Source organism: Cynocephalus volans, chromosome 6 (assembly GCF_027409185.1).
Source record: "Cynocephalus volans isolate mCynVol1 chromosome 6, mCynVol1.pri, whole genome shotgun sequence".
Lineage (NCBI taxonomy): Eukaryota > Metazoa > Chordata > Mammalia > Dermoptera > Cynocephalidae > Cynocephalus > Cynocephalus volans.
Window position 1 is genome coordinate 44,282,980 of NC_084465.1, and position 14,184 is coordinate 44,297,163.

At 32.4% G+C, this 14,184-nt stretch overlaps 1 protein-coding gene across 7 annotated transcripts in view; it reads left to right on the forward strand.

Moving 5' to 3' along the window:
- IMMP2L (inner mitochondrial membrane peptidase subunit 2) overlaps positions 1 to 14,184 on the forward strand; it is an 896,337-nt gene that overhangs the window by 672,117 nt on the left and 210,036 nt on the right. For all 7 annotated transcript variants that reach the window (XM_063100446.1, XM_063100444.1, XM_063100443.1 and 4 more), the window contains one exon: positions 7,199 to 7,301. In XM_063100446.1, the coding sequence (XP_062956516.1) occupies positions 7,199 to 7,301 (103 nt within the window). The remainder of the gene's footprint in view (positions 1 to 7,198; positions 7,302 to 14,184) is intronic.

A 14,184-nucleotide genomic window follows, 5' to 3' on the forward strand; every position in this document is an offset into this window, starting at 1 on the left:
GGAACTCTTATATATTGCTGGTATTACTGCTTTGGAAAAAAGTTTAAGGTTAAATATTCACTTACCATACGACCTAGCCATTTCACTTATATAAGGGTACTTCAAAAAGTTTGTGGAAAAAATAGAATTAAAAGATACTAGGATCCTTTCCATGAATTTTTTGAAGTACCTTTATATTTACCCAAGAGAAATGAAAATATGTGTTCATACAAATACTTGTACTCAACTATTCATAGCTGCTTAAATAATAGCCCCAAATTGGAAACAGCCCAAATGTCCATGAAGTATTGATTGATAAATTGTGTTATATCCTTATAATCATATACTATTAAGAAAAAAAAGGGGGGGGGCAAATTACTAATACAAGGAAAAACAAGGATTGATCTCAAAAGCATTAGGCTAAATCCAAAAAGCCAGAAATAATAATATACATACAGTATGATCCCATGTATATGAAATTCTGGAAAAGCCAAAACCATAGTAACAGAAAGCAGCACAGCAGTGATTGCCTAGAGCCAAGGGTGGGGGTGGAGGCAGATTTGCCTGCAGAGGGACAAGAGTAAATTTTTTGGGTGATTCAAGTGTTTTATGTCTTGATCTAGATAGTGATTATGTGACTGTGTAGACTTTTAAAACTCATTGAATTATATACTTAAAATCACTGAATTATATTTCATGTAAAGCACACCCCCCAACAAGAAAACTCTGCTTTCAATTTAATTGTTATTCCTTTGAAGGTAATCCACCTTCTTTTCCTCTAGCAGCTTTTCTTATTTTGAGGTGGGGGAGTGTTGGGGACTGGGAGCTTCAGTGTTCTGCAAATTTATCACAATGTTTCAAAGTGTGGTTTCTTTCTATTAATCTTACTTGTTATTATTATTATTTTTTTTTTGATTCCAGAATCTGTACATTCATGCATTCATTACTTCTGGAAATTTTTCTACCAATATCTCCTTAAATATTACCTCTTCCTTGTTTCTTTTTATTCTCTTCCTTTAGAACTTTGATTATACTGTTACATTTTCTCGTAATGCTTTCCATGTCTCTAACATCTCTCATATTTTCTATTTATTTTTCTGTGTTGAATTCTAAGTAATTTTTAAAAATATATAGTCTAGTGCATTACTTTTTTCTTTACCTCATAGCAATCTGATTTTTTTTAATGTTTTCTTTTGTTTTTATTGGTTATCAATATTCATGGGGTACAAAGCAAATTGTCACCACTCATGCCTAAGATGTGATGGCCAGATCCATAATAGCAGCATGTCCATTACTACAAATTGTGATTATACCCTGTGTCCCCCACCCAATTGGCCCCTCGATTATCCCTGACCTCTCTCCCCATCTCCCTTTCCCCACTCCACTTTGTATCTCTAGGTATGTTCTCTTTCTCTGCAAGTCCAAGGCACCACTGTGGTCTTTCTTTCCTTTCTTCTTTATCTCTTAGTTCCCACTTATGAGAGAGTACATGCAGTATTTACCCCTCTGTGCTTTGCTTATTTCACTCAACATAAGTTTCTTCAAGCTCATCCATGTTGTTGCAAATGGGAGAATTGTATTCTTTTTTATGGCTGAGTAGTATTCCATGGTGTATATATACCACATTTGCCTTATCCAGTCATCCACTGATGGACATTTAGGTAAGTTCCATATCTTGGCTATTGGGAACAGAGCTGCCATGAACATGGGAGTGCAGGTGTCCCTTCGACATGATGATTTCCATTCCTTTGGGTATATACCCAGAAGTGGGGTTGCTGGATCATATGGAGGATCTATCTGTAGTTGTTTGAGAAACCTCCATACTGTTTTCTATAGTTGTTGTACTAATTTACAGTCCCACCAACAGTGTAGGAGCGTTTCCTTCTCTCCACATCCTCGCCAGCATTTGTAAACGTTTTTGGCCATTTGTATTTCTTCCTTTGAAAAATGTCTATTCAGTTCCTTTGCCCATTTTTTAACTGGGATATTTGTTGTTTTACTGTATAATTGCTTGAGTTCCTTGTATATTATGGATATTAATCCCTTGCTGGATGAATAGTTAGCAAAAATGTTCTCCCACTCTGTTGTTTCACTCCGTTGATTGTTTTTTGCTGTGCAGAAGCTTTTTAGTTTGATATAGTCCCATTTGTTTATTTTTTAATTTTGTTGCTTGTGCTTTTGGGTTCATGTTTGTAAAGTCTGTGCCCAGACCTAGTTCCTGAAGTGTTTCACCTATATCTTCCCTTAGTAATCTTACAGTTTCAGGTCTTATACATAAGTCTTTAATTCATTTTGAGTTGATTTTAGTATATGGTGAGAGGTGCATGTCTAGTTTCATTCTTCTGCATATGGATATCCAAGTTTCCCAGCACCATTTATTGAAGAGGCAGTATTTTCCCTAATGTGTATTTTTGTTGCCACCTGATATTTGGCAATCTGATTTTTAACACACTTATTTAGCTATATATTTTATTTTTAGAAGCTCTGTTTGGTGTTTTTACAAATGTCTTTTAAAAATACAATATTTTTTCTTATTCATGATTTTAATTCCCTTTATAATTTAAAAAAATTTAAATATGCATAATTTATAATCTGTGTTTGATAAATCCCATATTTGTAGTCCTTGGTGGTGTAATTCTGCTGTTTATTGTTTTTCCTGACTCACTAATGGTGGCTATTTCCTTCTGAGATGTTATTTTGGATTATGGGTTTCTGTTGGATGAAATTTATCTATAGAAAACTTGAAAACTCAATGTGAGGGATGATCCCTAAAAAGATTTATATTTGCCTCTGCCAGATAGCTGGGGCCAATTAAAGTTAATTTTTAACTTTCTCTAACCACCCAAGTAGTGTGAATTTGAACCCCAATCTCACCTGAGATAAAATGTGGATTCTCAAGGGAGAATATTTTTCTGTTTGAGAGCCCAATCCTAGATAGGCAAGTATTCTTTTCCTTTCCTGATGGTAGATTATTTTTTTCTGGTCCTATCTATCAATGATGATAAAGAGACCTACTTCCAACTCCTAATCTTTCTGGGTCCTGGGCCCATGACTCCTGGTCCCTTCGAGATATTGAAAACCCAGGGGTCTAGGATCCAAGAGCATTAAACATCCTCCGTGCAGCCACTGCTTTGGACAATGAGAAAAATCAATAGAATGGCTTGAAAAATAAAGAAATAAAAATACCTTAAATCAGTTATGAATTATTGATATTATTAATACTAATTATCAAAAATTAAGAAACAGCGAGAGTGTGTGTGTGCATGTGTGTGTATATGAATTACATGGAGAATACTTTTGTATTCAACTGTTGATCCTCAGAAGATTCAAACTTAAAAAACATTGTCTTCAAGGTCAAATCAAATTGGAGGCAATCATTCTTCATTCCATTTGTAAGACCTAGGTAACTTGTCTTGGTAAAGCTAGTACTAAATATGCTTTATTTTTTCTAGACAGGTAGTTATAATACCATACAGATCTCATTTTTGACTGTCAAAACTGAAATTATTTGCAAGCCATAGATACATACAACCTTGTAGGCTGACACCTCACTTAACTGTTAAATCACCTAAAAGATTATCTTGTCTTTCTTTTATGTGAATTCAGAAACACAAAGCTATTTAAAATTCTTTCTCTAGAGAAATTCTATTAGGAGTATTATATTTCTTTGGCAGTCCTGAAAGGAACCAGCACAGTATTTTAACATATTTTTAAATGCTATTTTGGGTTATTCTTCAAAATGTCAGATTGAAACCTGAGAAATAAAATATGCACTATATATGTTGACATGAATTATACTAGGGTTCTACAGCTCATCTTTGAAACCTATCTGATACCCTAGTTAAACCACTCTGTATTAGCATGGCAACATTTAAATATGCAAGAGACTTATAGGTGAAAACACACATAGATAGATTGTGCTTTCACCTAATTCTCTCTGCATGTTTGAATATGCACAAATAGATTGTGTTTTCATATTTAAGTTTTAGAGTGTCCCAGAAGAGCATAAGAATAAAAGGAAAGGGCTGAGCCCGTGGCGCACTCAGGAGAGTGAAGCACTGGGAGCGCAGCGACGCTCCCGCCGCAGGTTCGGATCCTATATAGGAATGGCCGGTGCGCTCACTGGCTGAGTGCCAATCACGAAAAAGACAAAAAAAAAAAAAAAAAAAGAATAAAAGGGAATAAAAAGGTTCATTGTACCATTAAAAATAGGCCATAGTCATAGCACAACTATGGGGAAAGGAAATTATTGAAGAGTAGTTCAGGTAATTTTAAGAGACTGATGCTAATAGATAGCAGAGGCTGAACACATTCTGAATTATAAAATGAAAGAAAATAATGAACAAAAGAAGACAATAGCAATAATAACTACCACTTATTGGGTTCTAACTATACAGCAGAACTATATTCACTGCTTTACTTAAAAAGTCCATTTATGAAGTGTTTAATATATGCCACTTTTATCCATAGAATAACTTTTTGAGTTAGGTGCTGATATTTGCCCAGTTTTGTAAATGAGGAAACTGACAGAGTTTCAATAACTTGCCCCAAATCACATAACCTTAAAAGTGTTAAGTAAGATAATAAAAGCCAAGGCAGGGTGATTCCAGAGATATATAGTATAGCAACCTCTCTGTTATATTTTCATCTAACTACTAAGCTTCATCTCAATCCAGTTAGGATATGTCTTATTTATCCCATTTTAAAGATGGGCAAACAGAGGTAGATACTCTAAATAACTTGCACAAGATTACTTGTGAGTAATAGTATCAATATTAAAATGCTTAGTCACTTTCCAGAATCTATGTACTACCCACTATATTAATTATCCTGCTTTTGTGGCAGTATTCTTCAATCATTCATTTAACACATAATTGTTGAGCATTTTGTACAATGGATTCTTCTGGGCTTTTAGGATACTCTAGTGAACAATAAAGGCCATGTTACATTCTAGTGGGAGGAGATAGACAATAAATAAATATACCAATAAATGTACATCAAAGTGTTAGTTGGTGCAATAAAGAAAAATAAAGCAGCATAAACAGCTAGAAAATGTGGGACAAAGGGTGTATTTAGATTTTTAAGATAAGATGGTCAGTGCAAGAAAACATGCAGCTGTCACTGGTACTTTTATGATGCTGTTGTTTTCCATCACAAATATCTTGACTCCTTGGTTTATTTGACATTGAAAATCAAACTGGGTTTTATATCATTCTTCTGGTTTACAGAAGAATATAGTTGACTTAAAACTTACCATTTCATTATGTAAATGATTTTATGCTGGCTTTACTCTGTAATTTTTGAATGATTATTTGAAGAGACAAAATTGGTAATTGTTTTTTTCTAAGTATTTATCCGAAATAGCAAGCTTAATAAGGTGAACAAATGTTTGGTTTTATTTGGAGAATGTGCCTTGCCAGCAAGTAAAAGGGTCTTCTCCCTGTCATTAACACTGATGTGAGATATTAGTTCTTAGAGGCAATATCATGATAAAAGCAGTAGTGATGTCAAGAACTAATTGACTGATTTTAATTGAAGAACACATATTACAGAGTAGGTAATGGTAAGATATGTTCAACTTGTTTTTCCTTTTCTTTAAAAAGCTGAAAACTTTCTTCCTAGTAGTAATTAAAAATAAACAGCAGTCATTAACTTACTGTGGACTTCTAATGGCTACGACATTGCTTCCTTGCACAAATGATTTACTGATCTAAAGCAAAGTAATTTAACACTGAAATTATCTTGAAAATTAAAAACCATCCTAGACAATGAATAGTGTCTATTTCTATAGCACCAATTTATGTGTACTTTTTCTTTTTTATGCATTCTTCTGCACATATACAACTTGCTAGCTAACATAAAAATGGTCTCAAAGGGACTCCACCTCAAAGAAGAGTGCGCCAAGCTCAGTTTCTGAACTCTTATAGACTTGGGGGTGATATTCATTCATTCATTCATTCATTCATTCAGCCAATATTTATTGAGAAGCTTCTTTAGGCTAGGCATTTTCCTGAGAGCTTTAGGTAAAAAAACAAAAAGAACACAAAAACAGTCTCTGCCCCCAAAATAATTTATTGTTGTGGGATTGTGATAATGTTTATTCTAATCCCATCTCTTTAATTTAGTTGGTTGTATCATAATTTATTTTAAAAATTCTGTGTTTTAAGTAAATTAATTTTTTTTTTTTTTACTATAAAATCCTGACTTGAACACCCCTGATAATTAATATTAGTCCATATTTCTGATTATTTCTTAGTGGACTTCTACAAGTAGTATAACTATGTCAAAAGGCATGAACATCTTGGTCTTTTAAAAAGTTGCCTTAATAGGCTCAAAATGGAAAAAAAAGGCAAAAAGCTTGTATCATTTTACAAAGCCATCAACACCATGTCAAATGGAGTGAGCCAACATTAAGAATATAGAATGTTCTACTAAATGTGTATCATTGATCACTGATCTTAAAATCATCTTCAGAATTGTTAAAACATTTCTAATTTTTAAGAATAATTTAGTGCTGATCAAAAATTTTCAACTGAGGGCCGAGCCCGTGGCACACTCGGTAGAGTGTGGTGCTGGGAGCGCGGCGACGCTCCTGCTGCGGGTTCAGATCCTATATAGGAATGACCGGCGCACTCACTGGAGTGCCGGTCACGAAAACGACAAAAAAAAAAAAAATTTTTTTTTTCAACTGATACTGATAGTTTATATCTGAAAAGAGATCATTCAGATTATTTTATTTCCTTTTCTTTCTTACATATGCTGAATTTTAGAGTGTTAGGAGGCTATGAAAAGTTTTGTCCATTGGCTTGAGAAGTTTGACTGAAAAAAAATGAAAATTGAAGCTGCCTATTAATAAATCGAAAGGGGTGAATATTAACATAAAAGGAAATGTCAGAAAACAAATAGATTTGTATTTTGTTAGGGTTTATGTAACTTCATAAGTACATATTTAGAATATTGTGAATGAAATTAAGTAGCAAATTATTATATTTGGTGTTAGTGCATTTTGTTTAAGCACTAAATTATATTGAAATACAAGGAAAAATACTATAAATAGGCTTAAAGGGACCTAACCACATCTTACTTAAAATTGAAGTTATGAAGTATCTATATGATACCCTTTAATAATCTGTTACATATATGTAACAACATTTTTGCCCTTCCTGAGTTTGTATGCTCAGCTGTTTTATCTCCTTTCTGTTCTTATCTCAATGTCTAGAACTATAGGACACAAAAACCGGTATGTCAAAGTCCCCCGTGGTCACATCTGGGTTGAAGGTGATCATCATGGACACAGTTTTGACAGTAATTCTTTTGGGCCGGTAAGTCATCTTTCTTTCATCTTGTTGCTGATATAGTTGCATTCCAAAGTGGGAACAAAGGTATGTCAGATACGGTGTTCAGGTAATTCAGCCAAGACTGACCATGAATTTTATAGTAGAACAATGTATGCTTGAAAATTTCCTTTTAAATGTCATAGATAATGTAAGCTATCGAGGTGTGGGTTTTAATTGGTTAGGGTAATGATTCTGAAATGAAATGTTAGAGAATATTATTTTGTAATCTGTGGTCAGGCAGTGGTAACTAGTTACTAATAATAAAGTACTAAAGTTTGAGATTGGTTTATATTTTACTTATTAATAAATTAGAGCCAGTCAGTGTTATTTATATTACTAATATTATTCTTACTCAGTTGTATTACATATGCTTTCTTATTTGGGAGAGAAAGGAATAGAGTTAATAGCCAGGTTACTGGGAAGTACACGTAAACCTCAGTGTATCATATCTATTGTACTGCTTTCACTAGGCTCCCTTTCCTGCTGTGTACTTAATAGTGGTGTTTTGAATCATTGAACTATGAATATACCCATGAAAATGTATCAGGTGGGGAAAAACCTTGTGTCGTTTATACCTTAAAAAAAGAAAGAAAAGAAAGGTGAGAACCATGTATGAAGAACAACTTCATTGTGTTTATTACAATAAGGAAACACAGCATGTAAAACATTGACAGATGTACTGTGTGCGTCACTTAATGCCACTTGGTTTAAATCATGTTTTTAAATGAAATCTACTTCTTACTTATAACTTGAATCAGTAATTTCAATCAGAGGCACAAAACTACTTTGAAATTTAGTGATTCTTTTTTTCCCCCCTTTTTAATGGATAGAAAAATATATATACAGAGTGGCTTTTGATTCATGGGTTGTACCAAGCTTCTGTTCCCATTTAGTTAATTAGTGTTGTTTTTGTTTGCCAAAATTAGATGATGAACCTTTTCTAGCATGAAGGAAAACATTTGTCACATCACATATTAACCTAATTATATTTGATGAGTTATATATATTTTTACTTTTAGAATGAGCTCTCATGTTTTGTGTTTTGATAACATTTATGACTAGGAAAAGTTACTCATAGTAATGCTCCCAAACGAGTTTTAAGAGAATAAAGGGAAAAAAAGTGAAGTAAAGGCCCACAATCCTTATTCAAAGCTATGCTATGATGTTTGAGTGTAAAGATTTCTAAATGCATTTTTCATTAATGAATGGGTTATCTGAATAGTTTTTAAATTATTTTAAAGTTTTTATAATTCTAAAAACTTTATATAAAAACTAAAAAGTTTTATAACTAAAAAATTAAAATAATCTTGAATTTTGATATTTTTCTAAGAATTCTCTGTTGAAATTTTTGGCTTATTAACATACATGGAGTTTGTACATGGAAGGTCAGTGAGCTCCAGGCTTTTCTGATGGTTGATTCATTTCTCTCCTTGGAAGTAGGCAATGCACTTTCCTTGACATTAACAAGCGATCTAAAGGTAGCCAAGACTGTCTCTAGAAAGATTATCTTGACTGTGGAAATCAACTCACTTTTAACCTTCATTCCTTCCCAAATAAAGAAGTATATCCAACTACTTTTGACATGCTTTAACTCTATGAATAGTTATTATGCTTTATCATAGAATATGCCCAGTTTATTTAAAGTTGATGCCTACTGGTAATCATAATAGAATTGACTTTTTTCCATATTCAAGTCGATTTTTAGTTGTAATCTACTAAAGAAGAGGAAGAAAAAGAATCTCTCATTCTGGTTTTCTTCCCTACTTTGTTTTATTATTTCCTATTTGTTTCTTAATGTTTTCATTTGCTTTTCTAATTTGGTTTGTTGCAACTATATATGGGCATAAGAGAGAAGTGAATTATTTTAGAATGGATTATTAATTTAAATCGTGATATTAATTTGTAGCAATAGAACACATTACAACAGGAAGAGAGATCTTAGATTATGGTCCAACACCCACACTTCTAACTTGTTGAGGATTATATCATGAAAAGAAACTAGTGTACTGTCTTATGAACATAGTTGATACGTTATAATAAAAGAGAAAATTAGATTATCTTGGCTCTGGACCTCTCAGTCCCTTAACTTGTATGGATCTACATTTTCTCATGTATGAAAGGAAAAGATTCCTCTTCTCTGAGTCCCTCTTAAAAAAAATTGATAAATTGAGCATTTTTGTATATGTATATACTGTATATACAAACACATAAATAATCAAAATTTTAGTGAACATTCTTAGCAACTAATATAGGAGTACACTTAAATAAAATACGGTTTATCTAGAGGATGAAATAGTATGCAGTCAGAAACTATATTTGTGAAGAATTGTAATGATATAATGTTCATGATATTAAGTGAGTACATAACACTTTATATTTGGTTCTTTATTTTTATGTTAACTATCTCAATTGTTATGCTTATGGTTGATTCCTTTTTAACCTTTGTACTTCTCTGTATTTTAAAAGGTTTGCAAAAGTTTTTATTACCTTTAAATCAGAAAAATACTAATTATTTTTTAAAATAGGACAAAGGTGATTGAAAGTAAATGACTTCTAAGTTTAATTATGGCTCTAAGTTCTATAAAAATATCTTATGGTGCTATGGTCAGAGGCAAAATATTACAGATGTGATTGGGTATGAAATACTTCAATTATGAATAATATTTCTATGAAATATCTTTATGCTAAACCTCTTGAATATATGATCATTGCACAATGCTAAAAAATGTCCTGTCTTCTCATAATGTGGATTTACCAAATTATGGCTTTAGTTTGAATTTTTAGTGTGAGAAATACATTTCATAAATTTTTAAAAATTATGATAATTGTCTGGAAGTGTTACCCAGTGCATATTACTACTTTATTTTACTGGATTATGTAATGAAGATATCTGATAATTCTGACATGTTGGTTTATGATTGCTTAGAATATTTTCTAAGCATTTCTCTTAATATTTCTTTTGGCCTGTGAAAGAAATTAGTGTCTTTTCCTTGACCACCCCTACTTCCTTGTACATGATATTAATACATTTTCTATTGTAACCATGTTGTTTTCTGCTGGCACCCAAAAGTAACTGATTATTATATATATTTGTGAATGTTCTGTTTGCTTTAAAATGGAAGCATATGAAAAGCAAATTTTGTATTTATATTTGTATGTGTGCATGCATAGTTGTGAATTTTCAAATAGAAATTAATTACTTCAGATTAGTAGATTTTTCATCAATTGAAAGTACATGCAGTTTTTCTTCCATTTATTATAAATATTCATTTCAGTACTTATTGTACTGTTCTCATAGGTACTTGTTCCTTTCGGTGAAAATACTGATATGATTCTTGCCATGGCATCCATTTAGTTCGCACATTTTCTATATTTGAAGTTTTTCTGTCATTTCTATCTAGCTATAAGTCATGAACAACTGAGATACTTCCACTGTTTGCTGCATAGTGATTTGTTGTAAGGAATATATGTCATAATAAAAATTATAGTGTCTAAAAATAAATCTAAAATAAATTATTTATTGGGTATCTAAAATGAATAATTTATTTTAACTACATTGACCAAAGGATGTTAGAAGAAAAACTTTTGGCTTAAACATTTCAAGGCAAAGATAACTTTTCCAAGATGTATAAATGTATTTTGATTTTTAGGTTTGTGATCATAGTGTCACCTTGCGAACAATTTGTGTGCAGGGACCATGAAGCAGAACTGAACAATTTGGATGCAGAAACTATGCATGATATACTGCCTCTATCTGAGAATAGAAACTGGAAGTTATTCTAAATATGAGTCGTTTTTAGTTCCAAGTCATTTGGAAAAGAGCTATTGATACCGACTTTATTGATATCAAGTTAAATGTTTTCTTGAAGTAAATATGCCTAATAGGAAGCAATGGTTTTAGCAATAAATGAACATTAGAAATATTATTTATTAGTGAAATGAGCTGATGGTCTGAATGTGATGATATAAAGGAAAGTATGGAAAAATGAAGATTAAAATGCCATAGAATTCCATAGAATTCCTTTTGAAGTTTATGAAGTTCAAAAAAGGTGTTCACTTTTTAAAAACTAGTGAAAAAGTAAAGAAGAAAAGCAAAGTTCATGTCTTCATTACCATGCAAAGCCTTTCTTTTATGCCTTCAAGTTACATTTTTGAGCGTCTGCTATTTGTCTACCTTGATTTTGGCCTGTGGATTTTGATGGGTGGATGGATGAGGAGAGACAAGAGTTATATTAACTAGGGAGAGGTTGCTAGATTAGGTAATACATGTGGGAAATGGACATTTTAAGAGGTTTAGTATCTAGTCTTACCTGTTTTGAATTTTTTCCCAACATTATGTGTTTTTATAAAAAAAATATATAATATGTGATTAACTAGGGTAACAAGAGCAAGATTCTTGGAGTTACAGGAAGGAGGAAAGGAAGGGACTTTCTGATATTATTGAGACCACATACAGAGGAATTGGGGTGGAATTTGGGGAAATGTTTAAAATATTCAAAAATTATAAAAGCAGAGATTCAAGTCCCAGGTAATAACAGACTCACTGAGCCTGTGAGCCTTCCTAATCCTGTTGTCACTATCACCAAGCATGAAAAAGTGCCTTGATGCCCAGAAGAAGCAAGTAAGAGGGTCAAAGATATGATGACTGAGGTATAATCCTTACCTTCAAGGAAGGACAGACTAGAGGGCAGGCGGTCACAGCACAGTGTAACAAATGCTCTAAGTAGGGAAATGGCAGAGCCTCTTGGATGAGTAGAGCATTCGTGTGCTAAAAACCCATGAGAAGAATCTGTGAAATTTCCTAGGAGGATTTGGTAGAACAGAGTGTTCTAAAATCAGTGAAAGTAATAACTATTCAGCAAAATCTTGCATTACATAAAGCATCTGGATGCTATATGTTTTTTGAATGAAGTGGTTTATGCCTGGAGTGGTTAATGGGATTCAGCTGCATTGAAAATACTCTGCTTATACAATACAGAATAATCTTGTGTACACACGAAGATGAATTAACATTTCATTTTATTTATTATTAAAGTGTAGCATTTTCCTTGTGTAAGTTCTCTAGCATAGCTAGAGTAGCTTTTATTTAAAATCAGCCAATTTCAAATAAAGAAAAATGTTATTAGACTGTGTTGACAGGACCCAAATAAAGTGTTCTATTCATGCTTTCTTTGAAAAATGTTGCTTAGACGTTAATTGGTTATATTTTCTTGTTGTCTTGTAGGACATGCTTGTTCATTAAAAAATTTTGTTAGGAACTAAGATAATCTATATTTTATAGAAAAATAATGGTAACAACAGTCCTCTGGTTCTTAAAGTCATAAAACCTTACTTTTTTTTTTTTTTTTTAGATTGTTTCTTACTTCCTTAAACAATGCTGGAACCTAGCAACCCCACATATGTTATTTAGATATAATTTTCATTTGACTTGTGTAGATAGACAAAGGCATGCGTTTCATAAAGAGGTCAAAACTGATTAAAAGAGATGCCATTACAATGAAAATATCTGGATAATCAAAGATACCAAAGTCTCAGAAGAAATCCCATTCTCTGGAGCACTATTCAAAACTGAGACATGCCTGTACAACAAAAAGAAACAAAAACGCCCTTTGGATTAGCTTCACTATTAGTTGGATTTATTGCTGGACACTTGAGACATCAAAAAAAAAAGTGATTTTAAAAAGAGAGCATGAGAACATCATATAGTCGTGAAATAATATCACCCCTCCCCCACAAGTAGAGACAATCTAAGCTTCCATTTCTATCAAATCAAATTTTGCCCTCTCTTTTAATTATTATGCTAGTGTAGAAATCATTTTCCACATGATTTCATTTTGAGATAGAAGAATGTCAGCAGAATTGTCATTAGACTTCATTGCTATGGCAGATACTGTTCCTTTGGGCCGTTTAGTTACAGAATTAAACATGTTCATTTTATTAGAAATGTATATTTACTGACAGTGGGTCAGGAGCCAAGACTTAGTGAAACATATGCAGGGTTATAATTTAGCAATTTTATAAGCTCTTAGAATTTTTTAAAAAGTGGGGTTGAAGTGCTTATGTCACTAGTTGTAAGATGTAGTAGGTGTCTACATAACTGGGTCTACATAAAAAAATAAAGTGAGAAATATAAGGGGCCCTTAAAAGGAGAAGAAAAATTTCCTAGCTTAAAAAATGCAAGGAGAAAGATTTGCTATTAAATATACTGTTATTCAAGGTTTGAGATTGAATTGCCTCATTTAAATGGATATAAACTTATAAAATCATTTGCTGGGTAATTGTTTGCTGTCTACATCAAGCTATGTAAATGACTTTATCTTCTGACTGTGCTTCTAGGAGATAGTTTTCTTTGGATATTTCAAATTTGCCTGAAGCTTGTTGGGTAATCTTAAAAAAAGACTTTGTTCCATGTCAGTATTTAATTGGTTATATTTACTGAAATGCCTTGCAAGAGAAATATAAGATCAGTTTGATTGTGAGTGACTTGGACAATTCTTTTCTGTGTACTGGAATCGTATATAAATCCTGTAAAGAATCATAATAACCACACTTTTAGACTTTATCTATAGTAAGACCCATGTGAGTTTGTGGTATATTAAAAAATTTGTCTAACTTGGTGAATCAAACAAGTGAGAGTACAATTTTTTATTACAGAAGTCAGAATCAGAGCCATGAAGTGGGTTTTATTGATGGGGCTTCACAGACCCCATGGCTTTTGCACTAAATAGAAATGATTCCTGTAAAATGACTCCTGAATAATTCTGCTCCAACCCATCCTCCTGTTGCTAAGGATTTTTCTGAAAAGAATTCTGATCACATCTTTCCACTTCTTAAAACAATATCATCATCCTATGATACCAATTATACT